The sequence below is a fragment of the Silurus aristotelis genome, assembly GCF_946808225.1.
Source record: "Silurus aristotelis genome assembly, chromosome: 19".
Taxonomy (NCBI): domain Eukaryota; kingdom Metazoa; phylum Chordata; class Actinopteri; order Siluriformes; family Siluridae; genus Silurus; species Silurus aristotelis.
The window spans coordinates 586,132-598,631 of NC_139592.1; the positions used below are offsets into that span (position 1 = coordinate 586,132).

At 42.9% G+C, this 12,500-nt stretch overlaps 1 protein-coding gene across 13 annotated transcripts in view; it reads right to left on the minus strand.

Moving 5' to 3' along the window:
• Window positions 1-12,500, minus strand: part of iqsec1a (IQ motif and Sec7 domain ArfGEF 1a) — a 91,280-nt gene that overhangs the window by 13,898 nt on the left and 64,882 nt on the right. For 8 of the 13 annotated variants that reach the window (XM_083520827.1, XM_083520837.1, XM_083520831.1 and 5 more), the window contains 2 exons: window positions 3,076-3,349; window positions 1,761-2,998 (listed from right to left, as the gene is read on the minus strand). In XM_083520827.1, the coding sequence (XP_083376953.1) occupies window positions 1,761-2,998; window positions 3,076-3,349 (1,512 nt within the window). Of the gene's footprint in view, window positions 1-1,760; window positions 2,999-3,075; window positions 3,350-3,928; window positions 4,280-12,214 lie in introns of those variants that run through there. The other 5 variants (XM_083520835.1, XM_083520830.1, XM_083520828.1 and 2 more) reach the window with 3 other exon arrangements.

The window sequence follows — 12,500 nt, forward strand, 5'->3', positions numbered from 1 at the left end:
AATAATAAACACCAAAGATTTTACTTTAAGGGATAAAGTTTTTGTCAAGATGAAAAAAATGCAACGTTCTGACACTTTTACACAAAAACCATAAAGTAGGTTTACATATCTCTTAAACTTAAATCTTTAGTCACTGGTATAATGAGCTCCACGCTTTCTGGAAGATGTTCCACAAGATCTTATGAAGGGTTTTGTGGAGATTCATGCAGCTACAACAGTGAAGTCAGGTACTGATGTAGGTGAGAAGGTGAGGAGGTTCCTAGGGTGCAGTCAGCGTTTACCTTCATCTTCTCACCTACATAAGTACCTGACTTTACTCACACCCTTATAGCTGAATGAATCTCCACAAAAATCCAGTGGAACATCTTCCCAGAAGAGTGGATCTCATTGTAACAGTGAATGGAGACTAAAGGTGGAATGAGATGTTTAAAAAGCACATAGAAATCTTATGTTCAGGTGTCTTTTGGACATTTAGTGGATATTTATCTGAGCCCTGCCTTCACATTTTGTACAAGTGGTCAATAAATGTGACTCTTCATGGTCCTAAAGTCCTTGCTATAAACATAAATATACAACAAATAACACAACACAGTTTGTGTGTTCCTTTTCCTATCTGAACCCATGTACCGCCTCTCTAGAACTCATGGACCACCTCTTCAGAAGCCATAGGCCACCTTCCTAGAACCCATAGACCAAGTCTTTACAACCGGTGGACCGCCTCGCTACAACTCATGTACCACCTCTCTTTAACCGGTGGTCCACCTTTCTAGAACAAGTGGACTGCCCCTCCAGAACCCATCTCTCTAGACCATCTTTTAAAGCCCATAGACCACCTCTGTAAAATCCATAGACTGTCTCTTAAGAACCTGTAGACCACCTATCTAGAACTCATGGACCGCCTCTCTACAACCCATGGACCATCTATTGAGAATTCATGAAACACATTTCTAGAACCTGTGGACCACTACTGGACCCTGAACACATTTGAGACTTCTGCTTTCCTGTAACATTTCAGTAATCCAGATTTCCCAGAATGCAATATGACTAAGGGACACTGAGCTATGGAAAAGGCTGAGAGCTATGAGATGATGAGTAAGTCGTTAGCAGTATCAGCTTCAAAGATTTGATCTGTTCTATGAGATTCCAGACCTGAACAGACTAAAGCACTGAAGCATTGCTGTATACTTTACTATACTAAATCCCACTGCAGTATCAGGAGGCATTGCCTGTGAAAGGCATTGTGGGTAATGTAGGAACCAATGTGAAGCAAAGAAACATGTCCATGAAGGATGATTTAACCCTAGGGGTGTTAAAGGACACATATTAATTATTAGAGGTCACCTGATTCATTGGATTTCCCGATTTATTAGTTAATCGCTGAAACTATCGACAAAAATCCACATTGATCGTTTTTCTGGGTTGCGTCATACATTAGGAGAGCGGCCTCTAGGGGCGAATCACTGATGCCACGTGTTTTAGTTGAAATGCTTGTCTTTTGCTTGTCTTTTATATTATTATTATGAATATATGTGGTGTTTTTTTTATTTGAAATATTTTATTCATTGGTAATTGGCGAGTATTGGTCCAACCTCGCTATCAGTATCGGTAAAATCCACTATCAGTTGATCTCTAATAACAGTTCAATATGTTTAGTGTGGATTTTCCTTTAAGAAAAAAACACTAAAATACTTCAGATCTTCTTTAGAGGCTTGTTTAGACCGACCCCCTGCTGCTTCAACAGTAGGAACTTCAATACGTACTTGTTGAAGAGGTTGAGGCCGATGCGGTAGTAGCGTTTGCGGATGACATCGTTGGTGAAAGCGGGAGAATCCCAGCTATTCCTTGTCTCTTTGTGGTACATCTGTTTGCTGAGCGTTTGTTCCCTCATGCTGTCCCGAGACGACTCTGAGCTGCAGTTAATGGTGTCAGTGGAGTTTGAAGTGCTGTTGATGCTGTCATTGTCCCCATCAGAAAAATCTGATTCCGATTTGCTCTGTCGGTTTCCATTGATAGCCAGATGGCTCTCCAGCTGCCGGTGCCGGTGTCTGATGTGATCCTCATCACGGGAGAGTGAGGACACCCTGGGAGGTAGACTGTGAGTTATGTGTTTGGGACTGGCCTGAGGTCCAGCTGAGGTTCTCGCATAAACGTTGTGCCTCTGAACCGATTCAATCTCTGAGCGGTCGCTTATTTCAAGTGAGCTGTCACTTGGAGGTTCAATGGTCAGGAGCGGAAGATGGTCAATACGAAGTCGAGGTTCCTGACAGTCTATGGTTGGTGTGCTTCTGCAGCTGGTATCTGTGTCCATTTTGTCCTCTTTAGTGTCCATGGGCCAGTACTCCTGAGAGGAGTTGATTGCATGCTGATCGGACTCGGTGCTGGACAGTAGCATATGCGAGTGCTGAATGGGTGGACAAAGATCCTCTTCATCGATGAAAAGCGTCACGCCACTGTAGGAAGCCATCATCTCATCCAGCTTGCGTTGATCAGAGCTGTTCGTTGGTTTGATCTGATAGGACAGCTCATCTTCCATGTCGTGATCCTGCTCTGCCTCCTGCTCCTCTTCTTCATGGAGACTCCGACAATTCAGAGCGTCGTCGATCGACTCGGCCAGTGATTTGACCTGCCGAGAAAAAGCATCCTCGAGCTCGGTTATAGTGTCACTGAGGTCATTTGGAGCTGAGGGAGCAACCATGAGTACAGGAACAAGATCTCCACATTCGCTTGTCGCTGCAGGCCCCTCCGGAGTTCCTTCCTCCGTGAGGGATAACCGTCTCCCGTCGTAAAATGAGTTCTGGGCTTTTTCAGGTCCCTCAAATGAAAACTGCATTCTCATGTTGGACAGAACGATGCGCCTCGACATCCGATTCTCCGACATGGAACTTCTGAGACGCTCAAAGTTCTTGTTCATTTGGTACTGCCGGAACGCTGTCTGAATGGTGCGAGCAGCATGTCGACTGATGAAGCGCCCGCCGTACTTCCTCTCTAACATCTCCACCTGAAAGCACCGACAGAACACATTAGAGAGAAGGAGATGATATAAAGTGTATTAAGATTTTTCGTTTCAGCTTTTACCTGCTTGTCCTGCAGATCCGTAGAGAGTTCATAGCTCTCGGAGAGCGAGCGTGAGCGTTTAATGGCCTCTTCTTCGGCTTGCTTGCGGAGGATGGACTGCGAGTGCTGGAGTTTGGGTCTCCGTGGACGTTGTGGACCCGGCTGGGCGTTCTGGCTGAAACCAAAGCCTTCAAAATGGTCCGGGCTGATGGAGGAGCTGTGGGTCAGGGGGCCGTAACCTTTACCACAATCCAGGGACGAGGACGGTTCACCGCTCTGGACTTCCCCCTCCACACTGCAAAATGAGATACATCACACATTCATTTCATTTTACAAGCAGGTGTGTGAATAAATAAAAAACATCTGTATGTGTGTTGAATTATTTTCTGCAGCACACAAACAGGAGAAATTCCGGTTCATTATACAAAAAACACAACAGTGTCTTTTATAGTTAGAGGTCAGAAAGGTCAAACTTTTTTAAATGAAAGTTGTAGAGTTTTTGTGACTTCTAACTTGAATTTTTTTCATCCATTTCTCCTTGTTAGGTTAAATGATTAAATGTAGATGGACAGAGAGGTTTCTCCTATTCATCGCAAGGCGGCGTGTCAGAAACAAAACAATGATCCATTAGTGAAGCTGTAAAATAGCTTTATTTTTATAAATGAATGAATGAAAAACAATAACACAGTGAGACTTCATGACCCCGTTGGTAACTGGCCTCACGTGAGGTCACGACCCCCTGGTTTATAGTCTGGGAACCACAAGCATCAAAGTCAACAACAAATCAATCATTATAATGGATTTAAGAATCTACAAATATCTGAAATCAAAGCTTCATGATTTTCTGAACTCAAACACTGAAACTTTTACTCACTCACTCCTACTCCCCACGAGACGCCTTCCAAAGAAAGGACTCCTACCCCCAAAAAACTCGCAGCTCTTCCTCCAGATCTTATCCGCCATCGGGAAAGAAAAGAAAATTGATGTCCAAAGTACAAATGCTGACGACGAAATGAAACCAGACCCAGGAGCAATCATTTACTCACAGCAGCACTACATCATGAGTTTAACGTTCACTCTGAAGCTCTGAAGCTCAGCCTGGTTCTTCAGATCTGCATGCTGGAGAAGAGAAGATTCCACAGCAACAGCTGAAGTGAGCTGTATGATGTGGAACATGCTGATCTCCAGCAGGATTCAGGTTTAGAGTGTCGTGTCTGTGTAAACAAGGAACTTTCACTTTGAAACAGGAGATAGCTCCGCCCCTCAGACACACCCACTCCCTGACGCCCCTGCATCTCAACACCTCATTAACCCTTTCATCTACCAAGCTCAGGATACGTCCACTTTCCACTTCTGTATTTATTTATATCAGGCAAGGTATATATCAGGCTTTTCAAAATTATTTCTATCTTTCATTTTTAAAAAGGCAGCTGAAGAAATGTCTATTTATTTGTTTGTTTGTTTATCAATATTGGTTATTTTTCTTTAATATATACTTCATTTTTTCCTCCATGGTAGCTCACATACCTTACTAAACAAATGGTATTTATTTGTTTATTTGTTTGTTTATTTATTTTGACATAGAGCTTCAGACCTGGTAAACAAATGTTTAATGTTCTAATGTCTAACTAATGTCTAACTTTCCTTCCAATGTTTTTGCCATAAATTCAAAATCATTATATAAAGTACAAAGTGTATAATGAGCAAATAACACAGTGTTCAAACTAACAAACTTCACAAAGCTGCTTTCAGGTCTGGAACAGATTTGTGGCTCCGCCCCCAACAAATATACACTTTATAATACTTTATAAAAACAAACATATAATAGTGAAAGAACAACTTCATATGTGTGTTTGGGAAAGTGAGTGTGTTTGAATGTAAGAGCATGTGTGTGTGTGTGTGTGTGTGTGTGTGTGTGTGTGTGTGTGTGTGTGTGTGTGTGTGTGTGTGTGTGTGTGTGTGTGATGTTAGAATTGTAAGCTACTTATGACACTCTGTAATTCATTTTTACACGTCTTACATAATCACTGACTCGCCGAATCTCCTCCATCATCTGCCAAATCCAACTGTGATGTACAGATCTCTCTCTCTCTCTCTCTCTCTCCCCCCCTCTCTCTCTCTCTCTCTCTCTCCGTCTCTCTCTCTCCGTCTCTCTCTATCTCTCTCTCTCTTTCTCTCTCTCTATCTCCGTCTCTCTCTCTCTCTCTCTCTATCTCTCTCTCTCCCCCCCCCCCTCTCTCTCTCTCTCTCTGTCTCTCTCTCTCCCTCTCTCCGTCTCTCTCTCTCTCTCTCTCTCTCTCTCTCTCCCTCTCTCTCTCCGTCTCTCTCTCTCTCTTTCTGTCTCTCTCTCTCTCTGTCTCTCTCTCTATATCTCTCTCTGAAATCCATCTAACGTTTTAATAAACCTCATTGATGTTCTCTCTCTCTCTCTCTCTCTCTCTCTCTCTCTCTCTCTCTCTCTCTCTCTAACTCTTCACTGATAGTGTTGATGTAAAAAAATTAAAATAAATAAACAAAATGTTTGAAAGTTCTTTAGTAACTAATTAATAAACTTTTAGATTGAGCAGACCCTGAGGCGTAATCGCTCCCACACTCCCACAGAATACTTTTAAATGAAAGTCAAAATCTGAGTGAGAGATCTGAAGCTGGGTCCTGCAGTGAGTTCAATCTCAGTTTCAGTCTGTCGATGGAATATTACACAATCAATTTCTTACCACACGATAATTCCCCACCACAGACAGACAGACAGACAGACAGACAGACAGACAAAGAAAGAGACAGACAGACAGACAGACAATGAAAGAGACAGACAGACAGACAGACAGACAGACAGACAGACAGACAGACAGACAGACAGACAGACAGACAATGAAAGAGAGAGAGAGAGAGAGAGAGAGAGAGAGACAGACAGACAGACAGACAGACAGACAGAAAGACAGACAGACAGACAATGAAAGAGAGAGACAGACAGACAGACAGACAGACAGACAGACAGACAGACAGACAGACAGACAGACAGACAATGAAAGAGAGAGAGAGAGAGAGAGAGAGAGAGAGAGAGAGAGAGAGAGAGAGAGAGAGAGAGAGAGACAGACAGACAGACAGAAAGACAGACAGACAGACAATGAAAGAGAGAGACAGACAGACAGACAGACAGGCAGGCAGGCAGACAGACAGACAGGCATAAAGAAAGAGACAGACAGACAGACAGACAGACAGACAGACAGACAGACAGACAGACAGACAGACAGGCAGGCAGACATAAAAAGAAAGAGATAGAAAGACAGACAGGCAGACAGGCAAAGGTGAGATTCTACACCACAGCGTGAACATGCAGTTCAGTACTCAGGCCTGTTTGGAAACATTTTCATTGTCAGCCCTGTGATTTTTCACTCGTGTATCAGACGCACCTCACGTCTGCACGTCTGCACGTCTGCACGTCTGAACATCTGCACTCTATATTTTATATAAATCCACAGAGCTCAGAGTGTTTCCTGAGTAAAACAAAGAACTGCAATAGGAGAGATTATCAGGAACTCGGATCAGAACACAACACACACTCCAATCACACAAACACACACACACACACACACGCACACACACACATGCACACACACACACACGCACACAAAGCAGGGCTGTTGGGATATGACCAATCAGGATGCAGGAGCTCAGAGGAACAGAGTGGATATCAAGCGCAGAAGCTTAAGGTAAGCATAAGGGGATAAGACCCTCTGCAGGCTCACTGCACACACTCACACTCACACGCACACGCACACACAGGAGAAACCCAAATTAAACTGTGTGTGTGTGTGTGTGTGTGTGTGTGTGTGTGTGTGTATGTATGTGTGTGTGTGAGTGTGTGTGTGAGAGAGACAGTAAAACACTGATGAAGTAAAGTCCTTGTGCTTTATGCCTTTCATACCACAGCAGCTTACCATCAATAAGAGTTTTTGTCCGTTTAGAGTTACATTAAATGTTTGAGGAATGACTTTGTTGCTGTTCCATGTAGCAGCTATAAATGCTCGTTCCTCATTAATATAAACCTGCACTACAGTCAGAGCTGCTGTTCCACAGAACTTATCATGATCTTCTTTCGAAGCAGGATTTAGAAGTCAGCAGCAGCTCTGAGGAAGAAATGCTGATGGAAAACCGATCTTCCAAGATGTGGACCAGCTTTGGTAAGAGGTTCTCTCAGGTCTGTCTTGTGTGAGTAGTAGAAACTGTTCAGAAACGTAACCTCCATCAGATCTTTCGAGTTTCGAGTAAACATGATCTGAACTTCTCTCAGTGAAGGAAATCCAATGAGGAGGAGGTTAGAGGTTGAGGTGTTTCGGGTGTGGAGGTTGGAGATGCAGAGATTAAGATGTTGAGGTGCTGGAGGTTGAGGTGTGCATGTTGAAGGTTTATTGTTGTGAAGGTTGTGAAATATTGAGATGTAAAGCTGTGAAGGTTGTGAGACGTGGCAAATGAAGATGAGGAGTTTGAATTTTTAGGATTTTTGGCGATGTGACGGTTTGAGTTTAAGGTGTTGGAGGTTGAAACATTGGCATCAGTGTGGAAGTTTGAGATTAAAGGTGTAGAAGTTGGTGATGTGGAGGTGTTGCAGGCTGAATGTGGAGGTTGTTTATGTGAAGTTGTTAGAAGTTGAGATGTTGGAGGTGGTGGAGATGTGGAAGTTAGAGATTAAAAAAAAATCTAGAGAAGACCCTCAGAGAGCTCAGGGTTTTGTTACCCAAAAGCCAGTTCTTACCTTCAGACCATGTCAAGGTTGTGGACAGAACGTTTGGGAAAGAACAGCTGTTTGAGGAACATGACGGAGGAAGGCCAAAGCCTCACAAACACCTTGTCTACTGAACAAAGCTTTTAATGCCTTCACATCAAAATTTTCCACAATGTCTCTTTATCTCATTTAACCTGCTGACAGTTGCAAGGTTTCAACCCCAACCTGAGAGAACCTTCAAAAAACCACCTTTTTTTCAGACCTGGAGTAAAGCTCTACACATCATCACCTAGTGCATGAGTTCCAAATCTTTCCAGGAGAATCTGAATAAACCCTTCAGGCCATCAAGAACAGAAAAAAGAAAGTAAAACTTTTCCTGTTTTTCAGCTGAATGATGAAGTGAGAAGAGTTTTGGATTCAGCGCGATGCTGGAAGCAGGAACAGGATTTAACATGTGAATTTATTTCAGGTTGTCACCTCTGAGGAGAAGTCTGCTAATACTTAACTCTCCCAGAGTCCGAGTTCTGGAGAAGTGCAATAAATCCAGAGGAATGATTAACACGAGAGGAATTCGTGGAAGGCCATGTGCTGGTGAAAAAAAGGGGGGGTTCATTTCCCAGTGTTGAGGTGTGGAGGTTGGGGGTGTGGAATGTCGGGGTTTGTTGGTATGAAGGTTGTAGATTTGAGCTTTAGAAATGTTGAAGTTGGATATGTGAGGTGTGGAGGTTGGAAAGTGAAGAGTTTGGAGATGAGAAGGTTGGTTATGTAGAGGTTAGCGAGGTGAGGTCTGGAGGTTAAAGATGTAAGGTGTGGATTTTGCATATGTGGAGGTTGAAGATGTTTAAATTACAGTTGTGGCTCTGTAGAGGTTAGAGGTGTAGAGATGTAGGAATGTGGAGATTGAAGATGAGAAAGTTGGTGTTGTAAAGGTTGGAAATGTGAGATGTGGAGGTTAAAGATCTGAGGTGATGAAGTTGTATATGTGGAGGTTAGAGATGTAGAGATGTAGGAATATGGCGATGTGGAGTTTGGAGGTTGACGAGGTTTGGAAATGTAGAAATTGGGGGGTGTGAAGCTCAGAGGATGAAGAGGTGTGGAGGTTGAGGTGGCACCCTAAATCTAATGTTAGTTTCCTGAAGGTACAGCACAGAGAGAGAGAGAGAGAGAGAGAGAGAGAGAGAGAGAGAGAGAGAATGGGATTTATCCAGCTGAGAGAACTATTAAACATTCCTCCAACTCGTCCTTCACCTTCCCCCTAAACACTCCCTCGGGTTCTTAACAAGCAGAACTGTGGGTTAACTTTGGGAAACTTTCCAACATTCCCAGTCAGATGAATAATCAAAGGGTCGATGGCAGGAGAGAGAAGAAGTGTGGAAGGGGGAGCAGGAACCAGTCCATGGGAGTTCTGGGAATCCGACCTGTTAATGAACATCAGGCCTGAGCGTGCGCTCTCTCTCTCTCTCTCTCTCTCTCTCTCTCTCTCTCTCTTTTTGAAAGTGTGTGTGAGTGTGTGTGTGAGTGTGTGAGTGTGTGTTTGTGTGTGTGTGTGTGTGTGTGTGTGTGCGTGTGCTATCACCTTCCAGCATGTCAGCATCTGTAAGTGTTTCTCCACATGTTCCCTAAGAAGGTTAGATACTCTGATGTAAGTGTTGTGATGGTCATCTACGAGGGAACTACAGCTATAATGTAAAACATCTGCTAAGTGCCCTCACACACACACACACACACACACACACACACACACACACACACACACACACACACACACACACAGTTATTATGTAACCTTCCAGTTATCTGCTCTTTGTGGTACCTTCCAGTCATGAAGGTAAGAACATGTCAGGTTGTGGGGTAGAAATCCTGCAGTAAGTGTTGTGATTCCCTCACATTTGCATAGAACCTTCAAGATTGATGTAAAATATTCAGGTTGGTCAAATTAACCTTCAGTTCGATATGATTTCAATATAAAATTAATTGTCACAAGAGAGAAAAAAGCTTTAGGTATTATAATGGAACCAGATGTGGAAAGTAATAAATGACATTACTCATGTTACTGTATTTGAGTAGTTTTGAGTGCACTTCTGTAATTTGACTGAAGTATGTTTGGTTTGAATTCTACTTCGTTACATTTTAAATCATTTCACCCCAGAAACTGATTGGTCGATATATTTTAGAGTAGATTTGCTGAAGGTGCATTAGATTTGAACATTACTGTATAACCAATCACACACTTTTGTTGAGAATGCAGTGTCCAATCAAAGCATTTTGATTCGTCACCGCGGATTTCTCTCATCATCATAAAGTACATTCTAACAGATTTCTTCTTGTTAAAAAATGTACTTGGTAAATCTGAGTTACTTTTTACTTTTACTTGAGTAGATTTTTAAACTGGTAACTTGTACTCAAGTGAAATCTCATTAAAGTAACTAACTTTTACTCGAGAAGAATATTTTATTCCTTTTTCCACAATGGAACCCTCAAGTCACTGCAGTGACGTCACTGGGGTGCAATCAGCCAGTGGGAAGATGCCCTTAGGTTTTTTTGGGGCAGTCTAAAAGTATTGGAGTAAAATACAAGTTAGTTATGCCACATGCTCTTGGGGGTATTGTTTTGGATGATACCCTTCAAGCAGTAGAGAAGAAGCTTTCAGTCATTGGGGTAAATGCTTAAATAAATATGGTAATACCTTCCAGTCTTCTAGAGGTAAAATCCCCAAGACATTAGGATAAAGTGGGATGATGGCCTTTAGGCTATTGGGGTGGCAGTCTAGAGTCAGTGGGGTAAAGTCCGGGGGATATACCACAGTTATTAGAGTGTGACCTTTGGGTCATTGTACTGTCATTGAAATCAATTTTTAAAAATCCAGTCACTGTTGTGTATCTAGAATTAACTTGGGTAAAACTGCAAGTCATTTCAGTGACACTTTAAATTATTGAGGTGGAATCCTTGATTAATTGGGGTACCTGAACATCTATCAGTCTGATTTACCCCAGTACAGACCCTAAGGGTTTAAAAAGTGTTATTTAATATTTTTTTTCATAAATAATCCTTTTTTTCTCAGAATCCAGTGTTGATTTTCATCCTGTTAAAGGTCCAGAATGTAATTCTGAATGTATTTCACCTCCAAAATGCCCCCCCCCCCCGCCCACGCAAGTGTACAAAGTGAAAGAAATGACTACGTTATTCCTGAACCTTCTCCAAGATGTAAATGACCTCTTAATGTATTCAATAAAGACATGAGTCACTGAAAGTCACAGCCCTGCGACTGAAAGAACCACAAACACACCAACAAAACAACACGAGAACACAATGGCTGCTCTTTAAGACGAGCCGTGAGCAGCTTGTGAAAGACAGCGTGGTGTAACGGAGTTGGCAGGAAGCCCTGGTGAAGTTGGCAGAAGAGGAGATGACGGTCGGCGTTATGTAATCTGCAAAAAAGCACCGTTTTGTACAGAGAGATGTTGGGATCTGTGGGTGTTTACAATCCTGGACTTTAAGGTTGAGGATGAAGAATCTGGACAGAGTTTAACATCCATCTGCACTTGAGGAAGCTCGAGAGTTCCCTTATGCAAGCTGTTTCCTGATCTGCTCTGGCATGGGTGAAACCTGACACCGTTATGTCCAGTATATCACGGTGAGACTAAAAACACACACACACACACACACACACACACACACACACGGAGCTTGTGTGGCCAAATACAGAGCTGCTCTGAGATCTTGTAGTTGACGGACTACTCAGTGTATCTCTGCTCGTTCCAAACAAGAAGGATTTATACACGCCATGTTTCCTGTGGAAGTGTTTTTCACAGTGTGCAGGCGTGGACCAGATTTAGATGGAGTCTCTTAGATGCCTCTAATAAAAAAAGCATAAAGTCTGGGCTGAACCATCTCTCTTTTCTGGAGCTTTCTATCTCGAAGACCTTTACTATGGTTTTTAATGTTAAATCACGTCCAGATTAAGATATATTCACCTGTCCTTGACTTGAAGGACATAAAGCATTTTCAGTCAAAAGGTCTGTGGTGATCTCCATTCTCTTTGTGAAGTTCCTTAGCACACCTTCGAGAGGAGAAAATGTCACCTAACTTGAAGAACGTTGTGCCTCAGAAAAATGTTCAGATGTAATTAGTTGAATGTATTATTGAGTTTTTAGGACAAGCACATGGACATTTTACAGTCATGTGACCTATTTTTGATGGAACATGGCCACGCCCCCTACATCAATATAGTTTATGAATGGAATGGAACGGAAACTAATCCAATCCCAATAGTACCTCAGGTAACACATGCAGATATGCATGGAGTCTTCTCCAGAGAAGGTGGAGCTTTCCAACCTTCTGGACACGTCCAGATATTCCTCACATGACATCACACCACCATACATGCTATAGAAACGTCTCAATCTGAGCACCGAGCATAAACACACGCTGCCTTACCATCCGTCCAGCTCCAGCTCCAGCAGAGACTGGGTCTTCTCAGAGTTACACTGCAAACACCACATCCTTCCTTCTGTCCGTCTGTGTAGCTAAAACACACTCCTGCAGAGATCCACGCCGAACCACACAACACGTCCAGCTTCCGTATCACAGCCGCAACTCACACACGCCATTCCTGCTCTCCAGCCTTCCCTCTCTCTGTCCCTCACACACACACACACACACACACACTCGTTCTTTCCTTCCTTCTCCAGCTCTGCTCTGTCCTGCTCATGAGGAGAGAGTG